Source organism: Pomacea canaliculata, linkage group LG3 (genome assembly GCF_003073045.1).
Source record: "Pomacea canaliculata isolate SZHN2017 linkage group LG3, ASM307304v1, whole genome shotgun sequence".
Taxonomy (NCBI): Eukaryota; Metazoa; Mollusca; class Gastropoda; order Architaenioglossa; family Ampullariidae; genus Pomacea; species Pomacea canaliculata.
In genome coordinates, this window is record NC_037592.1 from 15,000,599 (window position 1) to 15,023,713 (window position 23,115).

The window sequence follows — 23,115 nt, forward strand, 5'->3', positions numbered from 1 at the left end:
TCACTTTTGCATATTCCAGAGTTTTTCAATTTCATGCTGTGAATTTTAAATTACCTCAAGATTTTACTGCAATTTTACGGTATTCCAATTTTTATGCTTTTTAAATATTTGCAACTTTTTTCTGCATGGAATTTTCTTACATAAATTTGGTATTTGTTCGTGAAGTTGTAAATGATTTATAATTGTTTGACTTAGGTATTTGATGGAGGACCAGTTAAAGGGACCTTCAAGTATAGAGGGATATGTTCGTGCACTTAGGAAAGGCTGTCGGTTTGTAGAGCGTATGTCTCATTCTTGACACTATATTATTATTTTATTACTGAAACGCATACCTGGCTAATAGCAAAACAGCTACTGATATACATCATTGAGATGGGTGTGTATTTGTAATAATCATTCATTTTACAAACTGCACTTCCCATGTAAAGGCAAGCTCAATACGTATATGTGTGTGTGTGAGAGAGAGAGACCAGATACAAAATATATATATCTAATGTAAATGTGGTCAGTATATTTCTTTCATGTGTTGTTCCATTTGGCTAATTGGTTAAAAAAAAATGAAAATTACATGCTTCTTTGATTGTTATATACAGTGGACTGCTGGGATGGCCCAAATGAGGAGCCTGTCATTTATCATGGTCATACGCTGACAACAAAAATCTCCTTTAGATCTGTCATTGAAACAATCAACGAATATGCATTTGAAGTTTCAGAGTAAGTGGATAGTTGTCACTGTGTTACTGTAAGGACCATGGACTGGTGCAAATTGTTATGGTTCATGCTCATGTTGAGTTAATGTGTCAGACTAATCTACTCAGTTGCATTTATTTTATTTCATTGTTCAAAAATTGTGCCTTAAAGAAAGCTCTGTACTATATATATAAGCAAAATGGGAGATTATTTTGTATTTTTTGTTCTATCACTCAAAAGTTTATCATATGTGAAAAAGCCTGCTTCAGATACTTATATAATTAAATTACTCCCTTGTTGGATTGCACATTATTTCTTCATCTTGTGAGTATAATGCCTAAATATTGGAATTATGGGCCATATTTGCTTTGAATCTTGTTTGGTAAGGTGCTTATCTTTACCATTTTTGTAAATGGACACAGATTCTGTATTTTGTGGTAGCCTTAAAAACTATGCTGCCTGATCAATACTAATGATATTGTGTTGATGTGTACAGATACCCTGTGTACCCTGCATAGAAAGCCACTGCAGTGTCAAGTGCTAATGCTACTCCTTGTGTTTATGTTTGCAGATACCCTGTGATTCTCTCCATAGAAAACCATTGCAGTGTCAAACAGCAGCAGGTGATGGCACACTGCATGACAGAGGTCTTTGGGGACAAACTTTATCTCAATTCTGTTGATGAAAAGCAGACCTCGCTACCTTCTCCTGAGTCCCTGAAAGGACACATCTTAATAAAAGTAAAAAAAACAAGGAAATATTTTCCTTCTTGTATCTAAAATTGATTGAATAGTTTTACAAAACAAACATAAATCTGCATGATTTATTCAGGTGACCTAACTTTTCTCTAACCTGCCAACTCTAGTTTAGTCAGTGTATTTTTGAATATTATTATTTTGTCTACTATTTGGAAATAAAGAAACTTTTGCCTTGAAATATTTGCAGTATTAAAAAAGAATGTCTTTATCAGTTAATAGGACTGAAGCCTATTTACTGTGTTCATTTTACATCTGCAATTGTATGCATACATATATGGCAGAATGTTTTAAGTTTTGTCAGATGCATTTTTACTTGTTGTCCCCTTACACACTTTTACACTTACACGTCTGTGACTAATGATACAAATAATTTGATTTGTTTCTGGAGACTTATTGTCCATTCACAGGCTAAAAAACTGCCTGCAGAAACAGATACCAATGAGGGATATGTTACTGATGAAGATGAAGGAGCTGAACCAGAAAAAAAGCGCAACAGTAAAAGAGTGAGTGCCTGTACACAAATGCTTGTGTTTAAAAACTCTTTAATGAAAGATGCTTTTGGAACAGATACCCTTTAATTCTTTCATGGAGAACTACTGCAGTGTCAAATGCTAATTGCACGTCTTAGGTATAGATCCCTGGAGAATTTCTTGCTGGAGATGTAACATGTTCATGATATTGAAATAGTCTTATTTTTCATTTAAGTTTTAATTGTATGAAATTAATTTAGACTATAAACCTTTTCCCCTTTCAGGAAGGTTCAGTAAAAAAACATAAGCTTGCCAAGGAGCTGTCAGATGCAGTGAACTACTTTGTCTCAAGACGCTTTGATGACTTTCACTCATGTCAGCAGAAGCGTGAGTCACACTTAGAGTTGATCATTACATTACCCTTGTGTCAAGCTTATCATTATCACTACTAATCATTACCACCACAGACAGATACCCGAAAAATATACTTTAACACCTGTGATTCTTGCTGTTGTATACAGAGAAGTACTGGGAACTGAACTCGCTGAGTGAATCACAGGCTTTGAAGCTAGCAATATCACATGCCGAGGAGTTTGTCAACCACAACAAACGCTACCTATCACGTGTCTACCCCAACAGTATGCGGGTAGATTCCAGCAACTTCAACCCACTTGACCTCTGGACTTGTGGCTGTCAGATAGGTGAGATAAAGTATATGATAAAGTAACATTACATGTCCTTCTTTGTCAAGAGCGGAACTTAGAAAAAAGAGTGTTATTAAAAAAAAAAGACATTTTCTTGAAAATGTTGCTGGAGAGTTTTTCAACTCTTGATTGGCTGGTTTTTATATTTAGGTAAAGGGGAGAATGAGCTAGTAGTATTTTTAATATATAACTCTTGGTACCTTTTCATATAATGTCCCTCTGTACACCTTTTTGCTGCTATGTTTCCAAATAAGTTTCAGAGCTTTAGCATTGAATTTAATTCATTGTATTGCATTTTATTTTAATAAAATTACATGTTTTATTAACTTTCTGACTTCGAATTTAAAATTGAAATCTACTGTTTGCCTTTCTGTACTGCAGTAGCATTAAACTACCAGACTGCTGGCCTCATGATGGATTTATACAACGGGTGGTTTTTGAAAAATGGGGGCTGTGGCTATGTGCTCAAGCCAGCTAATCATGAGGGAAGAGATTGCCTACTTTAGTGCCAACACGCGTGATGCCATCCCTGGAGTTTCACCACAAATTCTACATATAAAGGTATGCTTACAGCCATGATCTGATTGCAATAAGCAGTATCTTGATTTTCATAGTCAAATTTGCAAAACAATCACCAAATTGGCTTTTTGCATATATTATTTCCTATGAAATAAGAAGTACTGTAGATGTTTCAAATGAAATTTTTAGTCAAGTATTTAGGATCAAGTTGACCAAAAATTAAGTTGGGCTTACATGATGGGCATAGACATTCTAAATTGTTTCCATTCGAAATTTTGAGTTGTGAAAGAACTGTTTACTTACAATTGCATCTAAAGCAAAGCTCTGGCCTAATTCATGGAAGACATCTTGTTGTCAAGCAGTGTTATAGTCCAAGATGCAGCTCCACTACTTAATTTTCAGACTTCTAAATGTGAAGGTCAGAATGCGAATATCATGAATCTGAGGACTGTGGCATGGAAGAATGCCACTACATAATTGAAAAACCTTCTTTTATGCCATGCTGAATCTGGTGGCACTGGAAGTAGAGTTTATGTAGATTTTTGCTTGTAAATAAAGCCTACACGCACTCTGCCTCCTCAAGAGTAGGATGCAAGCAAGATAAATTGATCTGCAGCCTTCCCTCCTGTATGTTGATACACCACTGCCTGTAACTTGTATATTACAAGCTACCAGAGTTCTGATGCCACCTGACCCTCCAGCATCTCTCAACATTTTCTTATAAAGTGGTCCAGCTTAAGTTAGGTTCAGTTTGTTTTCTCCCATTAAAAAGGATCGAAACCAAGCAGCTTTTATGAATTGTTCTGGAGATGTGCTTAAGATATAAAAACGGATTTCTTTGCAATCCAGAATTAGGTGCAAAATTAATTCAAAATATCAGTCTCCTTTAAGACAAATTTGCTAGTCTAAGTGCCAATAGAACTTTTGAAGGATTTTCAGAATTTCTTTTGACAAGTATTTTTCCAGTTAGTGTGTGTGTTTCTCAGATCATAAGTGGACAGAACTTCCCCAAGCCCAAAGGATCGGCTGCCAAAGGAGATGTAACAGATCCGTATGTGACTGTTGAGGTCTTTGGCATTCCCTCAGACTGTGCTGAAGAAAGGACAAAAACTGTGCCCCACAATGGTCTGTTTTTTATTTTTAAAAAGCTGCATTTCAAAGTTAGTAGCCAAAGAAAGATTGATGAAAAGATCTAACAACTAAATGATATTGTGGAATCCACAATGTATACATACATGCAAGCAGACAAGACATGTAATGAATAAAAAATTCTTCATAGTCCCTCTTGGACATTGAATCATGTGTTTTAATTTTATGTGCAGGATACAATCCCATTTTTGATGAAAGCTTTGAGTTCCAAATCAACTTGCCGGAATTAGCGCTGGTTCGCATTGCAGTGTTGGATGATGATTACATTGGTGATGAGTTTATTGGACAGTACACTATTCCATTTGAATGTATGCAGACAGGTAGAAATCATATTTTTGATCTTCAATCAGTTAAATCAAATTTTAATCATATCTTTTCTTTTAGGAGATAGAAGCTATATTTCTAATGTTAAAAGCATAGCTTTCCTGGCAAGCAAACGTAGAGAAAAAATAATTATAGATCAAGAAGTAGGTATCATAAAAGCAATACGTGGATGGTGCTTCAGTTTTCAGTTTTCTTGCCTTGTACTCTTGAAGAAGTGATGTTTAGAACTCATGAACACAGCAGTTCACTTTTTTATTTTATGAATTTCTGATTTTTCTACCCCCTTTCAGGTTACCGACATATACAGCTGCTGTCCAATACAGGCAACCCCATGCCCAACTGTACCCTGTTCGTCCATGTGGCCATCACCAACAAGCGTGGTGGAGGGGTCAGTTGTTGTGCCTGTTAAGCAGTGGTTGCTTAAATATAAAAATGGACTTCCACTGTTTTCTTAACATTTAACCACAAGATAGTTCTTTGTGTGTGTGTGTATATATAAGTGTGTGTTTGTGCACCTGTTTTTGTGTGATCCTGCATGTGTGAATGAAAGCATAAATGATCTTTTGTTAAGAGTTATCACACCTAACATTTTGATTATGAGCAGTGTCTACAACTTAAGTGTTTTATATGTAGATGAAGTCATTTGAACTTCTGGGAAGTATATGCATAATAAAGAAGATGTGATTCTAGCTTTTGCACTCTGTTTAGAAGGCTTACAGACGAGGCATGTCTGTCAAGAAAATCAAAAGATCACGGGACTATGCCAGCATGAAGACAGTTGGGGTTAAGTCCATTGATGAGACATTCAGGGTGGCTACCACACCTCTGCGTGAGGGTGCTGATCTTCGTGATGGTGTGCTGGTGGCTCTTGCAAACTTCAAAGAAGCTTGTGGCTTATCAGCTATTTCTAACATCAAACAATGCATCCGTCTTCTTTCAACCCGTATTGCTAATTCTGGTGACCATGCAACCCTCAATTACGTAATGCATGGGGAGGTGAGGCATTTAGCTATTTAGAGCCAAGCATACCAGAAATGAAATTGAGACATTTTTAATCAATCTTAATCACAAAAGAAACAGATATATTAAATTTTTAAGACTGATTTAGTCTTAATTTTTATTCAAGCCAAGGGCACACATTCTATTTGCAATGGTTTCCACTTATGTTGGCAGTGGCCATACTTGGAAGCCCAGGGAAATCTGCCAGAGATTCTCAAAAAGGCTTTGTCTTCCTTTGAAGAGGTGAAAGAGTTTTCACATTAAGTAGTAACTTAAAACTTTTGAGTTAGATCCCTCCTCTTTTATGCCAGATAATATGAATCTTGGTATAAATTCTTATGAAGGTTTTTCATTAATGAATTGCAAATAATTAACAAGCATTATGTAGGTATTAACAGTTTTTATTTAATTTTTGGACCTTGAGGGCTTTTTTTAATTGTAACGAATATGCAACTGTTTCTTTTTTATTAGCTAATTCAGGAGTGCAAGAACATAATAGAGAATGCAGACATTGTTTATGAAAAGGTAAGTACTGCTTTTAAGGATATTTTTTCTTTTGGCTTTCAGGAAACTGTAATAAAATGTGCAATCCACATTACTTGGTTTCCTCCCAAGTCTGGTAATATTTGTCCACATTTAAGTAACTGAATGTTCGTGAAAACAAATGCTTCAGTATATATGAACAAAATTTATGAAGTTGATTTAGTCTTTTAGCATGAAAACATTTAATATTGCATGTTGTTTTCTGGTGTTTTAGGTTGCAGGCATATCAGACAGGTAACAATTGTTTGGCAAGCACTGCTTTGCTAATAATTCACAAATTGTGGTACACAAATGCAGAGTAGAAAGGAAAGCAATGAACTGCCATGTTTTTGTTGCAGCTGCTGCATTGTCAGCAAGCCGGTCTGGAGTGGCATGAAGACCTGGATAATGTCTGTCAGGTGGCAGGGCTCAGGGGACGCAAGCTAGCCAAGGTAAAATTCACCTGCTTTCCCAAAATTTACTTCTGTAGCTGTAAATTTTTTTCTTTAGTCTACTTCAATCCAGCTTTCTTCATATGTTGTTATCTTTTTGACAGACTCTGGAGACACTGCATTGTACACTGATGCATAAAGCTGCAAAATGAAGTGTAAAAATTGCAAGAATTGCAATCTTCAAAGAATTCAGTAACATTAAACTTGCCACCTAACCTCTCTTTGGTGAGGATTTACTTTATGAAATGGCATGATGAAAATACCTTTAAGAATCCAAAATTGTTCTCTCGTTACTGGATACCTCATATTTCTGTCCTATGCAAACTTAATATAAATATTTTTAATATGTATGTCCTAGGCTGTTGAGAACTTTGCTTGGAACATCAGAGTTCTTAAAGGTCAAGCTGACCTGCTGTCTCAGGCCAAAAAGGACTGCATTGAGTATATCAGGCAGGTGAGGATATGTTGTAAATTTTTCTTTTAGCCCATTCCGTTTGTACATACACAAACCATTTCATATAGCTTTTTACTTTTTTAATGCAAATTTTTGGTTTTGACAGATTAAGGAAGCAGCAATTTCTACTGGCCTGGACAAGGACAAAGAGATAGGAATATGTGATCCTGTGTCCCCTGCTGAACTTGGGGGAGAGAATGGCATGGTTGGTGAGTTGTGGGACGAAGTTCTTTTCATAGAATCAACCTGGTTACCTACAGCTATTTCCTACATTTTTTTTAAGTGGATAGCATGTCAAGATGTTTTTAAAGCAAACCAATATGCTGATACCTGAAAATGAATACATGATTTGTGGATGTGTTGAGTGTGACTTTTGCAACATAACAGTATTCTTTGGTATGCCAAAAATGCTATTTTCTTGGTTGAGAATATTCTTTTTCTCGACCTGAGTTTGTTCTGCTCCAGCTATCATATTTTTTCAAGAGCTTATAACTGCCTTGTTTTTAACATATTACAGAAGATTCACTCATTCAGAAAATCAGGTTGTGCATATTGATTGTTAATGTTTGTTTTCACAGTGGTGGCCCCGTTTGAGTCGAAAATATAGCTATTACTCAAATAATGTTACAGATGCTTGGTTTCATTTCTTTTTCAGATCCAGATGATGTTCAAATGAGCCAAGCAGGAAGAAGCTAGGTTGTAGTCTTTCAGAGACATTTTTATTGATGACGATTCCATCACAGTGGGGGGAGCAGTGGTTATATTTATGGACAATACTGCTGAGACCTTTTAGATCAGCTAAGGATATAACATGGATATCACCAGCCTGCAAAACTGTCCAACATGATTTAGCATGTGTACACCCTCATGCAGGAAACCTGCAGCCAGTACATTTTTAATGCTTGCAGTGTGGTAACATCCTGCATGTGATTAAATGAACCGTCCGGGGCACTATAAAGAGACTGTGCAGCATGCATGACTATGATTTGTGGAAACATCACCTGAAATGACTGGGAAGTCCCCCAGGTGTGTGAGTAGAGGGATGTTCCTTCTAGCTGTGCAGTTGAAAGTGCATAATTGCAGTGGGCTTGACATGCAGGATGAAGGATGAGGAAGAGTTGGGAATGGGTTTTCCAACACTCAAACATGAGGAATCTCATCACCTGCATTATAGTCGTAGCATGAATGTGTCTGTCTGGATTCAAACCATCTAGAATTTTGTGCTGGTTGAACTATTTTTCTCTGCATGTCTTTTTTTTTAAATCTGTCCTCCAGCAGGCATATAAATACAGCATCATTCATCTCACAGGTGTGTAAGGCATAAGAAAATGCCCTTGTGCCTTTGACACACCATGACAGTAATAGCCTGTGTAGTTAATGCCACCTCTCAAATATCTTGATTGTAGATCATAGTGCAAGATCAGGATGTGTCATGCTGTCTCTGGGTCATTTAATTGTACATCAGTTGCACCTGTTGCAAAAGATAAAAAGGCAGGGGTTGTTGAGGCATTCTGGCAATTGCTTTGCTGACTGCCTTAGAAAAGAATCTCTGGTCATGGCAGCCAACAAGCCAGGAGGTAGAAATCCATAGATTTGTTTTGCCGTAAGGCCACTATTATGTGATATGCTTGATGGGGCAGTGGATTTGGAATGTTTTGTTACCCACTGTCACCTCAGGCTTGATTGTTTACAACTGTTTTAAGATGTGCCTGTGATTGTATTGTCAGTGGAAGAGCAGCTTTAGGAAACATTTTGGGTGTTTGGTGTGATGTAAAGTAGTCCTCCATCATGATCTGACTTGACACTTGTAATCTATACGGCCCTGTCAATCAAGCCAACACATGTTCAGTACAATACCTCAGTAACACAACATACTTTTCATACACTGTTCCTTGAACTTTTTTAATTTAAATAAATTGAACACTTTATTTAACTGTAAATGTAATATCATTTAATTCTGATTTTTAAAAGTCCTTTTTCATCCCCGCTTGTAAGAGAAGGATGCACGTGTTCTGTTTTGTGATGTCTGTGGCACACCACTGCTGGCAGTCTTGTCTACAGCTTCATCATTCAAAAAGTCATTCATAAGGGTCATTCAAACGTCCAATACAGGCTTGAACACAGGCATGGCCTATATTCAATAAGCCAAACGCTAGCTATTAACATAACATAGGAACTTGATAACAATCAACTAAACAGATTTGACCTGGCATACAGACTGTTGGAAACGACACACACACTCAAGGACTGTCAATTGCACCCTCTTCTGTTAGGGTTCTCAATCAGTAGTCTCTTTCTGTGTTTTCACAGTTTTACTTGGAAGCCCTTCTTGAAGCAGTACCTGTAGCTAAAAGTTCTGGACTTTCCACAGCCATTTTAAATTTCTCCAAAAACTGTGTAGCCTCAAACTCGTTTATGGCACGACGGTCATAGGACAGAGTGACTGACATTCGTGGATCTATGGTAAGGTCCAGTCCAGGACATGGCCGTGTGGCACCAACAGCCAGAATGGCCACTTGTGGAGGGTTGATAACTGCTGTGAACTCCGTGATGCCATACATGCCCAGGTTAGAGATGCTAGAAATAAGAACAAGGCATCATATTAGACTAGTTTTGCTCCTTAAACTTGAACATACAGCGCTGTCTGCATGAAAAAGAACTATTGACATACCTGAAACTTCCACCAATAAATTCTTCAGGTTTTAGCTTGCCATCTCGAGCCTTTTCTACCAGAACCTGCAAATTTCATTTAGAAATGTATGTTATGCTTAGCACCGACATTTCCTTACTGAACTGCTAGGGTTTCACCAACATACGGAATGTGAGCTCAACTTTGACATCCTTATTCTCTTGCTTACCTTTATTGTGGAAGCAATTTCTGCCAAACCAAGAGAAGGCACATTTTTGACAATGGGTGTAATGAGTCCTTCTTGAGTTGCCACAGCAACTGAAATATCAACTGATGTGGCAAGGTTTGGAGCATCTGCTTCCCAGGTGCTGTTAACCTCTGGCGAGTCCTGAAATGCCGAACAACATCAGTCAGCTATATATTTTCTTCATTTCAGGTTTCTGGTATCTACTATCACTAATCTTTTCAACAAACATAATTAAGAATCATCAAGATGAACTGGCCATTATGGCCCAGTGTTGTGTTCAAAGTAGTCTTAGTGTAACTAGGGGCTGCAATCAAAGAGCAGATACCTTCAATGCAAAGCCTGCTGCCTTGATGATGAAGTCATTAACAGACACCTTGACCCCATTACCTGTACAAATAGGTCATAATAAACTTTTGGGTCATCAGTATTGTGCATAGTATGCTGTTTAGGATAAGTAAAACAGGTACATTGATTACTGGAGTAAGCCTGGGTCTCTCCTATGTTTTAATCAATTTTAAGATTTTATATCAAAATCGTTTCAAGGATTGTTGCAATACACTGACATCATGCTGTGGAAAAAATGTGTTTGTCCAGGTTTGTTTTATGGCTGACTGCATGCTGACTGAAAGAACATTCATCAGATCCATTAATAATAATAAAAAATGCAAAATTTCTAAAGCTCATAATCAAACTCCTAAGGAGCATGCTCTTAGTGCTTAAGAATAAGAACAAGACATGTACAGCATACAAGGGACAGGAAAACAAATAACACATGAACTAAGAAAGAATAATCAACAGCACTAATGATGAATAAAAACAAGTACAGAAAACGCAAATATCCATTCAGATTTGTTTGATCCTCAAATGGCAAGTAATCACATGAAAATTATCAAGTTTGCAAAAAAAAACGAGTTGCATGCTATGGTTTTGTCTAAATGGGGGAAAAAAATTTCAGCAAATAAAACAAAAACAGTAAAATGCAATCTGCGCAAAATTCCTCTTAAAGTATATGATTCCCTATAAGTGTGCATGTTACTTGACCTAGCCTGCCTTCAGCAAGTTGTCTGCCAGAATAGCTGGTACAGCAAGGAACTGGCCCAGAAGCAAAGTAGACATTCTAACTACTGAACATAAGCCACAGGCTTTTCAATGTACCCCTGTCCAATAACCCACAGGTTTAGCTGCCAATACAGTTTTTGAAAATTTTAGCAGCCTCCTGAAAGCACCAAAGGAGGGGAGGGGGATTGGACTTTTATGTGAGCCAGCAACTAGGGCTCCAGCCATGTAAACAGATGCCACATGCAGATAAAGCACAGCATGCCCAGGACAGGTACCCTTCACTGTACTGGTGCCAGGCGCTAACTGTTGCCCCACCAGACTGCCCTGCTGATCAAAGAAGGGGGCCCAAGGACTGACATTTTTTTATTTGATAAATAATTATAATTATAAATGAATTCCACCTAGCACATAGCAAAAGTCATGATTTTCCGATTGCTATGTGTAAATAACTTTCTTTCCTGCAATAAAATGATCCAAAACCGAAAACATTACTATTTCTGCAGTTTAATTCTTTTCCCCTTCTGATAAAAACTTTTACTTTATCTTTGCAGATTTACCTTTCCTACAGATCACCAGTATGTGAGAGAGTGTCTATACACCATTAAAAATTTGGGTCAGTTTAAATATTACAATTTAAACGTCTTTATTCCCTGCCAGAAAAAGTGGCTAGGTGGGTCTCTGATTTTAACAATCAACACATACACCCATACCCCAGGAAAATTCTGGTTATTACAGATAATTATTGAAAACAATTCACTTCACAGCTAAATAGTAATTATACCTGCAAGATCTTTTCGAAGCTTTGTGACAGCCTTCATGGAGCAATCAATAGTAGCATATGCATGAGGTATGGTGGTCTGAAACAGAAAAATATGTACATCATATAACATGACAATACAGCTCTTCTACAGAGACAACAACCTCACAGAAACCAGACTAAAAAAAGCATGGTCAGACATGTACGTTAAAGATTTTACCGAGCAAAATGTTCAACAAAGATAACCACCTTCAAAACAAAACAAAAGTCACTGTATTTAGCGTAATTATATCATCTGCTAACCATAAGTAACAGATAATTTTTAAGGATGTTAGAGAGAAAGGTACAGATGTTTTGCTGTTTCGTTTAATTTGATGATGAAGACGAGCGAGAAATATCACGGTGTCAGCTGCTTCAAGGTGCTCTCACTAGCCTGGCCCCTCATTCCCCCTCCCATGCTCTCTCTGTCCACCTCTCTCACTTAGGGTGCCTTCCCCAATTATGGCCTTGTCAAAAGGCTCAAATAAATACACACTAACCAAACATTTTCTATGATCTTCCCAAAGATGAAAGGAATAAACTTGGTCAAGATCAAATTGCTGTGGATTTGCACTTGTATCAACAAGAAATACACAGATCATTTATATTTGGTGCTATGCGTGTATTGATTACTGAGCTGAATAAGTTTGATTTAAAACCCAAATTTCATATTAAAATCACAGTTAAAAGAGTTTACTGAATAAATCAATTCCAGGACAATCTGTACCATGACCTCCCTTGGCAACATTGGATTCCCTTGCAAGGTCATCATAAATATCCAACCACTTAAAAAAACAAAAAAACAAACATTCTTACAAAAAAAAAAAAGAGACAAAAAGAAACTTACTTTAGATTGTGTGAGACGTTTTGCGATGACATTACGCATGTTTGTAAGAGGTATATCTACAGAGGGTACCACCAATGTACCTATAAGTGGTTCTTGCTCTGCCTTCTGCAGAGGTGAAGGTGGCGCAGTTTTCTCCTTGTGGCTGGCTTTCTTCAGGCCTTTGGAGTTGATATAGTTCAAAACATCTCTAGAGTGTAGAAAAGCAAAGTATAGCAGGTGGTGTGCTACCAGCATATCAAGGATGGACAAATGGACAGACCTCCTTTTCAAGTATTAAAGTGGCCTTAATTTCACAGAATGAGACAACAGAAAGGTTATTTTTGTGGATATGCTGAAAACATCCACACAACCTTCAGCCCAACAGGTGCTATAATGTCACTCTCAATAGTGCTATGAATAAGAAGTTTACGACTTTAAAGGATGTGATTACTGACCATTTCTTTTCCAGTAATTTTGTAGAAATCAAATTAGCAATAAGCACAATATACATCCCAATTTTATATTCTGGACTTAATGTATATGATAGCCCTTACACAAAGGTGAGAAACATCACACTTTGCACCTTGTGGGGATCACACTTGCAGCAATTTGTAATAGTGGTTTAGAAATATGGTTTAGAAATAGTGGTTTATAAATATATTATAATGTGCTGCTTACAGTTTAAGAAGAGTTCCTCCAGGCCCTGTTCTTGTCACATCCTTAACATTTACATTGTAGTCGTGAAGCAGCAGCTTAGCAGATGGAGCAATAAGGTGCCTGTACACAACACATAAGAAAGCAGTTTTATAAAAAAGCTTTAAATATCAGGCAGTGGTATCTAGCCATCAAGACCTATAAAGAACAAGAGCAACTGTAATAAAATACCAGCCGAGTACCATCTGCCTGCAGAACAATCTGGAAGAACACCAGTCTAGAAAGAACTAATCTAAAAATTGATACCAATTGAAAAACTTTGGCACTGTGCTTGCTATTTTGACTAAAAGACCACTAGCTAAGACTGCTGAAGAGAGAAAATCTAAAACATTTTGATGCCTGACCAAATGAAAATGAACTGAAACTATCAAGGGAAATTTAAGATCGCTTCTGACCTAAATATGAATAAATAAAACTAAAGGATATTGTCTCATGCCAAACACAAATTATATAGCTTGTTCATTGCTAATTTCAGATCATTTGACTGAACCATGAAATTCTGAACCAAATTACCATTCTACAAGTTCTGTGGCCTTTGCACTTCTTGGTGATGCTGCCGAAACTTGTGATGGCGGTGCGGATGCTGCCGAAACTTGTGATGGCGGTACTGATGCTGATGGCTTTTGTGAAGGTGGTGCAGGGGCTGCTTTTTCTGGGGGTGAGCTTCCCATTATATCTGCGGGGATCTGCACATTCTTCCAGTCATCCCCTGGGTCCACAATGAGGGCGATGATTGCTCCAATAGGGACATCTTTTGAGTTATCTCCCTTCTATTTCATAACCCACAATAAAAGAATGTGTTTTAATGCTATCATTAATACTAAAACAAAAGGCATTATTCTTTTTCTATAATGGATACTTTCATCCTTTAAAACACAGAAAAACTGATGCTTTACTCCAGCAAAATTAACTGAAAGTCTAAATAGCATTAAGGAAACTTTCTGACTGTTAACCAGAAATAAAGCCCAAGGTCTGTAAGAGTACTTGGAACTGCATTCAATTTTAACTTTCGATACAGTCGAAAGCCAGCTTGTTGTTAAAACAAATTGATCTTCGAAACAATCATCTGCAAAAGTGCAATCCACAAATTCCATGCCTTTTTGGTTCAGAACAATTCTGCCGCATCATTTTTACAAAATTTATCCATAATCGCCTGTAAAGACTGTTCGCAGGTGGACAATCATGCTTACTTACCCCAGATTTGTGGCCTGCAAACATACCACAACTAAACATAACTCACATGCAATTCATGATTGCATACACAGGGTAACTGCGTGGTTTATTTTTGCCAGAGCAGCATCATCAGCCAGGGAAACCCCTCAAAAATCGAAATCGAGGCTCCCGCGGCCTTTTCAGCTAGCGACCCTGAGGTTAGGCATTTCAGTCGAAGTTTTCAGAGAGATGCACATCAGTAAAGGCAAAATAATAGAAATAGTGAAACTTAGTGATATGGTTGTCGTAATTAATGCCACTTTTGAGTCTTAATGTATGGGTTAAAATCCCTTTAAAACACCTGCTAACAATGCAACTGTCAAATGAAGAAGACCTGATAGGGTACATTGTAGAACAGCAGTTACAACAAATGTACAGTGCTAAGACTACAAGGCACCATATCCAAAGCTGGCAGCTGCACTGCACACATCCATAGCAAGATTGCAGAAATGACAGTAACAATGGTCAGACTGACAGGATCTGGCACAGCAACACCATCAGGTTTGCTCAGCAAAAGAGGTTTTTGGTCAAAGGTTAAGATCTGTGTACAGGTTGTACAAGTCCCTCATAGTTCCCATCCTGCTGTACAAAACTGAGATGTGAACTCTGCTTGGTAATATAGAGAGGAGAATTCGGGCATTCTAGAATATTTTCTTGAGGAGGCTGCTCTGGATATCCTATATGGAACCCAAAGCCAACAACTTTGTACGGATCACAGATGTCCCCATATGGGACATCAGGAACCCCTTGTAACGACAGTCAGGAGACACAAGCTGGTCTAGTACAACACTCTAACACCATCATGGAGATGACTCAGCCTAGATGGACATAGAAAACACTGGTTTGCAAACGTGAAAGAGCGGAATGGTTTCTCCATGCAGGACCGCATCAACACTGATAAAGACAGGACTAAATGGAAAGTCTTTTCATCTGTATCTATCTAGCTGTTTCTCCCAACAGCAAGTGCAAGGGTACCAGCATAACTGTTTCAGCTGATGCCAGTGGGTGAATGGGTGGGTGGATGGGCAGGTGAGTAAGTGAATGAATGAGCATAGAAAAAAATCTGATGACCAATCCACCTCATTTGGATGAGGAATCCAAAGCAAAGTACACTGTAAAAGTCTTCCACACCACCCTTTGTATAAGAAACCCTAATTGAACTTTTTAAAATTATTTTGCTTACAAGTATCTTGGCTAGAACACCATCCTCTTCATACTCAAAGCCAACGACAGCTTTATCCGTCTGAATTTCGCAGAGAACATCCCCTGGGGACACAGTTTCTCCTGTCAAACAATAAAAGTCATAAAAAAGTCACAATCAAAAATAAAGAGATCTTATTTAAGAGTAGATAAGATTTTTTTGATGATTTTTATCTTCTGGCACTAAAAACAATTATTATACTATAAAGATACTGATATAGCAGTCTCATTCTCTCAAATTAATTTCAAGAAGATTCAACCTTTGTTCAAACCTGCATCACTCTGTAACAGTAGAAATAGAATATGAAGAAATTAAATGTTAATATCAGCTTCACCTAACTAAAAATATGGTCTATTACAAATAGTAATTGCAATTACAGGAATGTGTGCCCAGTGAACCAGTTAAATTCCTGTCTAAAGATCTTCTGTTTACCTTCCTTCTTAGTCCATTTTACAATGGTTCCTGATGTCATTGTAGGTGATAGAGATGGCATTTCAATTTTGTGTGTAGCTGTAATGGACAAAGATAAAAAGCAAATAACACATCTTATAGTGCTGCTATTAGGAAATTGTTCCTTAATAAAAAGTACTCATTTATTACACCCAAACACCATCATTTTGCTTTACAAAGTTTTAAAAATCTTGAAATCTTTCTTCGAACAAAGAAATTTCGACTTTAGTTTTTTGCTGATCTCAGATGCAGCCACTCACGTCCCTTGTATCACACAAGCACATTCTTTTTTTAACAAAATGCTCTTTTCCGCCAAGTCTGTCAGTTTCAAAACTTCAAAAATACTTGTACTGAGGTACATCTATGCTATCCAAAACTGGAAATGTAACATAGTCTTAAAATCCACATGGAAAAACCAGTCTGAGTTTTCTATTCATGTCCACCTTGGAGGTCTGTGTATGTTAAACTGATCAAGATAAGTCAGAATACCCATGAAAATGCTTACATAAATTTGTTATTCTTTCTTCGCGCATGTATCTCATGAAAGTAACCAAATTAGCAGAAATCTTAAAGGATGGTGTAAAATTAGATTAGTAAAATGCTTTGAAATATTGCCTATTGGTAAACCTATTTCAAAGTTTGTAATGAAGTTCCAAAATTTGTGGAAAGAGTTCTATACTGGAGGTCTTTTATTAGTACTCTTTTATTAATTTTGCAATTTCTTCTGGTCCAGGGCGTATGGTATAGATTTAAAGAAACTACCGAAACCAAATAAATGTTTTGATAATACTAACAGACCGGATCATTCACTATATTATTGTATTAAATTTGCAAACAGCTGTTGTTACTTCATAGTAAAGAATATCGGACATGTGCATACTTGTAATGTTGGTATGCAGATGTATTGGTGCTTTTGCTCTTCTTTCTGTTGCTAGAGACAGTTTATGTGTTACTGTTAGTTTTCATTTCGACTACAAGACTTTCTTGACACAACCGACTGTCGTGACAGGTAAAGGCACTATACCTTCACATGCTGCCTGTAGATAAAATGTTCTGATAGTTGCATGATGCAATGAACTTCTGTTTACTATTAACTGGAGACCGTTCAAAACCCTTGATATTCGTCCCAGACCGCCTATGCCACCGGCCGACATTGTTGTTGTGGGAAGGACAAGGTCAAGATGTGCTTGTTTACATGGAGTTCTCTCCCTTAAGAACATCTTTGATCCAGGAGTCCATGATGCTATGGACTCAGACCACAGACTTCTGTCTTTTTGAAGCTGATCTGTTTTATTGCTGTCTACTGCATAATATCTTTAAATTATAAAATTAAATAAATGGAACCTTCTATAACACAGTACTTCTTCACATTAACGGAAAGACTACTTTTAAAAGTATATTCGAGACTAATGTAGCGAGACAAATACGGATCATTTGTCTTGTTGGTGTGTTTGTGTGCTCGTACGCGTATACGTTGTGAGTGCTCTCCCTTAGTCTCAACGTGCGAAGACGTCTGCAGTGTGTTCTTCTGAAAACTTTTCGTAAAATTTTACAATTTTGAATTAGCTATTAGTCTGTTTTACAATAATTAATAACATATTGTTCGGCCTCTACATCGGTTGTCGTGCTGCACTGACACCGAGCGCCGTTCGAACATTCGATCCATACTCGAGTCTTGTCATCACACAGCAGCAGCCTGAGCTCAGTGCTTCACCAGTGACTAGTCACAGTCCTGTGAACTTAAAGTAAAATTCTTTGGTTTTCGAGCTTGGTATGGATCCAAATTATCCGAAGGTCAGTATCCAATATGATTAAAAATGAAATTTGTTGCTGATTTAACTTATGTTATATTGAGACGGACACCCTAGAGAAAAAATACACAATTCGATGATTGATTAATCACAGTGACAGCAGCTTGTCAAGTATATCAAGCAATATTTAATTTTAAGGCACGGTATCTTAATGATAATATTGGTTGATCGTTTTTCATTAGTTTATGGCCTGATGTCTTGAAATTCTCAGACATGTAGGCAAGTTCCAGTTTGTTCATGCTGGGAAGTATACAATACACCAACGAATTTATTGATTTAAAAATCCATAATCAGTTAAACCACTTGAGTACTATCTGCTGGGTACTATTATTGAATTTCTGCCAGATACAGCACAGCACATTACTTCCAATCATGTTCTAAACCAATTACCTATGTAGCATATTGCATGATATCCTGAACTTTGAAATTTTATCAAGTCTAGGGTAAGTAAGGAGGACAACAGTTGCTGTGTCTGAATTGTGACCTGAACAAATAGCGTGATAGCAGCATTACCTAAAACAAAGATTCGTGGGAATCAGAACATAAGCTTTAGCTGCAGTTTTTAAAAAAAAAGTACGTCATTGTTTATCTCTGGTATGTTTGTATTACAATAACAGATCTAGACTTTAGCCACTACAGGTTACAGTAGGTAAAACTGGGAAAAAAGCAAAAAAAGAAGTGGCCACTTATATGCATGAAAGTTTGTTGAAGGTAAAGGAAAAGTATATTCTTCAACCCTTCAAGGGAAACGTTAATGGACTTTTTTCGCATTGACCAATGAGATATGAGGAGAAACATTTATTATTGGGATGGCTCAGTAGTTCTATTGCATTTATTTTTAAAAGCTATGATTATTTTAATTAAATTTAACATTACAATTATGTTGATTTTGTTGGCTAACATTCTTTTGCAGGAGCACCCAAGAAACCTTATTCCAGAGTTATGTCGTCTGTTTTATAAACTGGAATGGGTGACAGGCACCGGCGGTGGCATAACTGTAAAGTACAAGTAAGATCACAATCTCTTGTGTCATTGCTAAATGCAGCATCAATATGAAATACACACACAACTGCTAGACTACTTGAAGAGTCAAACTTTGTGAAAATAATAAATATTAAAGAAATATGGCAGCAATAGATTGTGAGGGGATTTTTGTTTGCATTGAGAAGAGCACCATCAATACAAAAAAAACAAAACCCACTGCACTAGCCTTTGAAGTAATTGTGGGGGAGTAATTAAACTTTAATCGTGAAGATTTTATCTTTTAGGGAGTACATATATGTGTACAAGAAAAGTCACAAGGCATTCCTCTTCCAATGCACTGAAAGGAGAGTGCATCAAAATGTCAAGATAACAGGATCACAGAACATTAGCATTACTATCACAAAATGTTACAGGAACAGTTGTAGAGAACAAGGACAGAGAGTTTCATCATTTTGCAAATGAAGACTAGTAGGGAAGTAGCAATAAGCATAAAAGGGTGAAGGTGTGACAAAGGACTAGTATTGTGTGGATTGTTTTAGGGGTAATGCTTAAGGAAAAGGTACATTTTCAGTGCACATTTAAAGGATTCCATTGTGAGTAATTTACACAGTAATAACTAATATGATCCAGTTGTCAAATTAATCCCTTTGAATTAATGATCCTTGTTTGATGGGATAGGGTCTTTTTTTCCTCAGAAACGATTTTAGATCTCTTTGCTGATTTATTTGGGATTTGGTCTTTTCAAGCAACGAAATCTACATTGCCCCCTCTGGGGTACAGAAAGAGAGGATCGAACCAGCTGACCTGTTTGTACAGACAATTGATGAAAGAGATATTGACGGGCCTCCACCCAAGAAAAAACTGAAAAAGAGCCAGTGCACGCCACTGTTTATGAATGCCTATACTATGAGAAGTGAGGATTCTTTGTTACTGACAAATTTTCTCTTAATTTGACATAGACTGGGGCATAATTTGATAGTTCTGATATCTTAAGAAGAAAATAGAAAGCTCAGCTTCAAGTCACAATTTCAATGACTGCCTACAAGGACATGTCATACAAAATAATCTAAAATTAACAGGGATTCAAAGATGTACAAATATGCGCTGACAAATAACAAAAGAATTCTGGATACATTTTGGTGCATTTATGTTATATTGCAATGTCACAAAAAAGATTTGACTTCTTCAGTTATAAAAAAAAATTGTTCCACTTTTCTTTTTAAGAATTGCTTTATAAAGGCAAAATAAGACAGTAAAATATTGTAAAGATGCTATCGGTTCTTATCATCAGATGCTGGAGCAGTCATCCACACACATTCCAAGAATGCTGTTATGGCAACACTATTATACCCTGAAACAGAATTTCGAATTACTCACCAGGAGATGATCAAGGGCATAAAAAAATGTAGTCAAGGTAAAGAGGACATGGCACTCTGTGTGTGTTAATTATCACATCTGTAATTACAGCAAAGCAGCACAATAAAAAGTAAGATATAACATTGCCCTGCATCCACTGTTTAAAAAACTTATACTTCTCTTTCATCATGTTTCAAAATGGTTAGGTAAATAAGATGAAGTTTTAACTTAAGAACATATTTTCCATGATAGAGTTTTGTAGGTGAAAAGCCTATTTCAAATTAGTTTTGCTTATGAAGCTTTTGTTTACACTCATCAAGGCCCAAGTCAAAAATTCAGTATTGTACAGTGGTGTTTAATTGTTACAGGGTCTTATTATCGTTACGATGAGGAATTGGTTGTACCAATTATTGAAAACACTCCAGAAGAAAAAGACTTACAGGTAATTTGAATAGGGTGATGGTCATTATCTTATTTATTTCTTGACATTTAGCAGCATGGCATGCAAACATAACAAATATAAGTTATCTGAATGCATGAAAGGACTAAGCACATTTTAGCTCCAGTATGAAAATGATGTTATTTGTCCTAATATTTGTTAAGATTTTTTTGTTATTTTAGATAATCAGAGTACTAATATACTTGTGGACTTCATACTCAGGCAAATCTAAGTCTAAACATTGCCTGAAACATGCCAGCCAAAGTTGATGATTAAGGTAGCTAGACAGATCAGGTTGCAACAACATATCCCTGAAGTAAACATAAATGGCACAAGACATTGCAACATTATGCATCTTCAGAACTCATGAACTGTACAAATTGTATAGATATATCGTAGAATTGATAATTAGTATATTCATGTGCATCTTTCAACTTGGGCAAGCATTTATTTATAGGCAGAAATGGCTAGAGCAATGGAAGACTATCCAGATACTTGTGCAGTTCTGGTGCGGCGGCATGGTGTCTATGTATGGGGAGACACCTGGGAGAAAGCTAAAAGCATGTAAGTATACTGTACTTGATATTTTATTTTGAAGCACATTTATATTACACTTTCAATCGTGTACCTGTTGTAAATCACACACATGTATACACACTCACACGGGTGCACATATGTCTGACACAGTTCAAAACAGCCATTTTGTATGTTTGCTTAAAGGAACGAGCAAGCAAGGAAGTGGGTTTTGAGCCAAGAGAGAAAAGGATCTTATTTTTGTTATGAACAAAGGGCTACTGTTAAATATTTGTATCCAAGGAATTTTAAGAAATAATAAAAGGTAAGAATCAAATGCAGCAAGATTTGCTTTAAGTTAGTATTATACAGGCAACCAGGCCTTATCAAATTCCCATTAGCTTCTGTTAGCTTTAAAACTAAGCTAATGGGTAGGGAAATTTAGGTATAATGGGTGTTAGGGGGAAAGGGGGGCATTCTTCAATTTGCTACAATTTAGCCTTTGATCAGGATGCATAATAGCAATAATGTTTGTGCAGGTGTGAATGTTATGACTACCTCTTTGATATTGCTGTTCGAATGAAGCAAATGGGACTGGATCCTACTCAAGTGCCAAAGGCACCAAAAGGAGCCTATACATCTAACTGTGTATAATTGATGGGTGACCTCTGAGCCAACACTCTTGGAAAGACAGTGTCCTAATTGGTTAGCCATTTCAGAAACTCTGTGCTGACATGGTTAGGTTTACAGCTCCTGCTGCGTGGTGCATTGTGTAGGCATGGTTGAAACTGGTGCTAATGGCATATATGAATAATTTTTTTTTAATCACACGTTGTATGTTGTTATATCCAGGCAAACATATGAGTGAGCACTTCCCATAGTGCAGTATTTTAAGTCTTATCAGTATTTTAACAGCCAGATTGTTTATAATGTTGTGTTTTTTCCTCCAGCTGCGTTGTACAATACTGTTTCTTATACAAAATACAAATTAGGGTTCAAGAGCGAGACAGAAAAAACTTTTTTTTTTTTTTGTAGGTTGTACTTGTCACATTGTAATCTATTGAGAAATTTTGCGTGGTAAACTTTGTTGAGCAGTTTTGCATTAAATTTGTATGGCAGCCGTGGTGTTGTTTTTCTTTATTTCGAAATTTATGTTGAAAACATTGAATTAGGGACTGCATGATTACAAAAGCTTAAAGTAGATAACTTCATAATAGAAGATGCGGTCGCATGATTGCGAATGATGTGAAAACTGCAGCTAACGTCAGCATGTCTAGTCAGGAGAGAGATGATTTTTAATTCAATTCTCAGGCAGAATATTTATGCAGTGGACTACTATGGTGATGCTTGGGAATTGAAAATTTATTATAAATAAAATGTCAAATCTTATTTGATAATTTTATGAATGGTAGTGTATTGTGGTTAAATATTTATCATGTGCATGGGAAAAACTGGGTTTGTGAACAAGTGAATTGTGGTTATGGATTTTTCAATAAACAGCTTTTCTGGATTCAGATGTGTAGATATGTTTCTTAAAGCAGTCGGTCCCATTAATTGTGTGGATGTGTTCATGTGCGCACACACACATATTTGCTGTAAATAAGAGACATGCTTGTAAAAAATAATCATGCAAATCAGAGATAGTTCCCAGTTTCCAAAAATCAAATTTCTTGCAAATCAAAATCACCTTTTTTTCTTTGCATAAAATAACATCTGGCTCATGCACTTCACCACTTCCCTCCCACCACATTCCACAGAAGATCGACATTTTTATCGCTATGAAAAGCACCAAAATCTAATTTATGTCCTTGATTCATTCGGATCCAATAGTGGCTTT

General features: G+C 36.8%; 3 protein-coding genes across 3 annotated transcripts in view; 2 read left to right on the forward strand and 1 right to left on the reverse strand.

The window, feature by feature from the left end:
• Nucleotides 1–8,791, forward strand: part of LOC112559039 (inactive phospholipase C-like protein 2) — a 45,954-nt gene extending 37,163 nt beyond the window's left edge. The window contains 18 exon segments of the mRNA XM_025229889.1: nucleotides 196–281; nucleotides 594–714; nucleotides 1,262–1,430; nucleotides 1,856–1,951; nucleotides 2,203–2,305; nucleotides 2,440–2,619; nucleotides 3,004–3,098; nucleotides 3,100–3,183; nucleotides 4,128–4,266; nucleotides 4,464–4,610; nucleotides 4,905–5,002; nucleotides 5,323–5,610; nucleotides 5,788–5,856; nucleotides 6,085–6,138; nucleotides 6,495–6,587; nucleotides 6,946–7,041; nucleotides 7,148–7,250; nucleotides 7,697–8,791. Of these exon segments, the coding sequence (XP_025085674.1) occupies nucleotides 196–281; nucleotides 594–714; nucleotides 1,262–1,430; nucleotides 1,856–1,951; nucleotides 2,203–2,305; nucleotides 2,440–2,619; nucleotides 3,004–3,098; nucleotides 3,100–3,183; nucleotides 4,128–4,266; nucleotides 4,464–4,610; nucleotides 4,905–5,002; nucleotides 5,323–5,610; nucleotides 5,788–5,856; nucleotides 6,085–6,138; nucleotides 6,495–6,587; nucleotides 6,946–7,041; nucleotides 7,148–7,250; nucleotides 7,697–7,737 (2,062 nt within the window). The 3' untranslated portion in view covers nucleotides 7,738–8,791.
• Nucleotides 8,792–8,924: 133 nt separating this feature from the next.
• LOC112559040 (pyruvate dehydrogenase protein X component, mitochondrial-like) lies at nucleotides 8,925–17,364 on the reverse strand. The gene is made up of 11 exons (XM_025229890.1): nucleotides 17,200–17,364; nucleotides 16,158–16,235; nucleotides 15,708–15,808; nucleotides 13,826–14,082; nucleotides 13,277–13,375; nucleotides 12,620–12,806; nucleotides 11,758–11,833; nucleotides 10,243–10,304; nucleotides 9,900–10,058; nucleotides 9,713–9,777; nucleotides 8,925–9,618 (listed from the first exon to the last, which is right to left on the reverse strand). The coding sequence occupies exons 1-11, from the start codon at nucleotides 17,327–17,329 to the stop codon at nucleotides 9,354–9,356; spliced, it is 1,479 nt and encodes a 492-aa protein (XP_025085675.1). The 5' UTR covers nucleotides 17,330–17,364; the 3' UTR covers nucleotides 8,925–9,353.
• Nucleotides 17,365–17,427: 63 nt separating this feature from the next.
• On the forward strand, nucleotides 17,428–22,806 carry LOC112559041 (methylthioribulose-1-phosphate dehydratase-like). Its single transcript, XM_025229891.1, has 7 exons — nucleotides 17,428–17,969; nucleotides 18,900–18,994; nucleotides 19,717–19,883; nucleotides 20,262–20,384; nucleotides 20,695–20,768; nucleotides 21,223–21,329; nucleotides 21,818–22,806. The coding sequence occupies exons 1-7, from the start codon at nucleotides 17,949–17,951 to the stop codon at nucleotides 21,930–21,932; spliced, it is 702 nt and encodes a 233-aa protein (XP_025085676.1). The 5' UTR covers nucleotides 17,428–17,948; the 3' UTR covers nucleotides 21,933–22,806.
• Nucleotides 22,807–23,115: the final 309 nt, after the last annotated feature.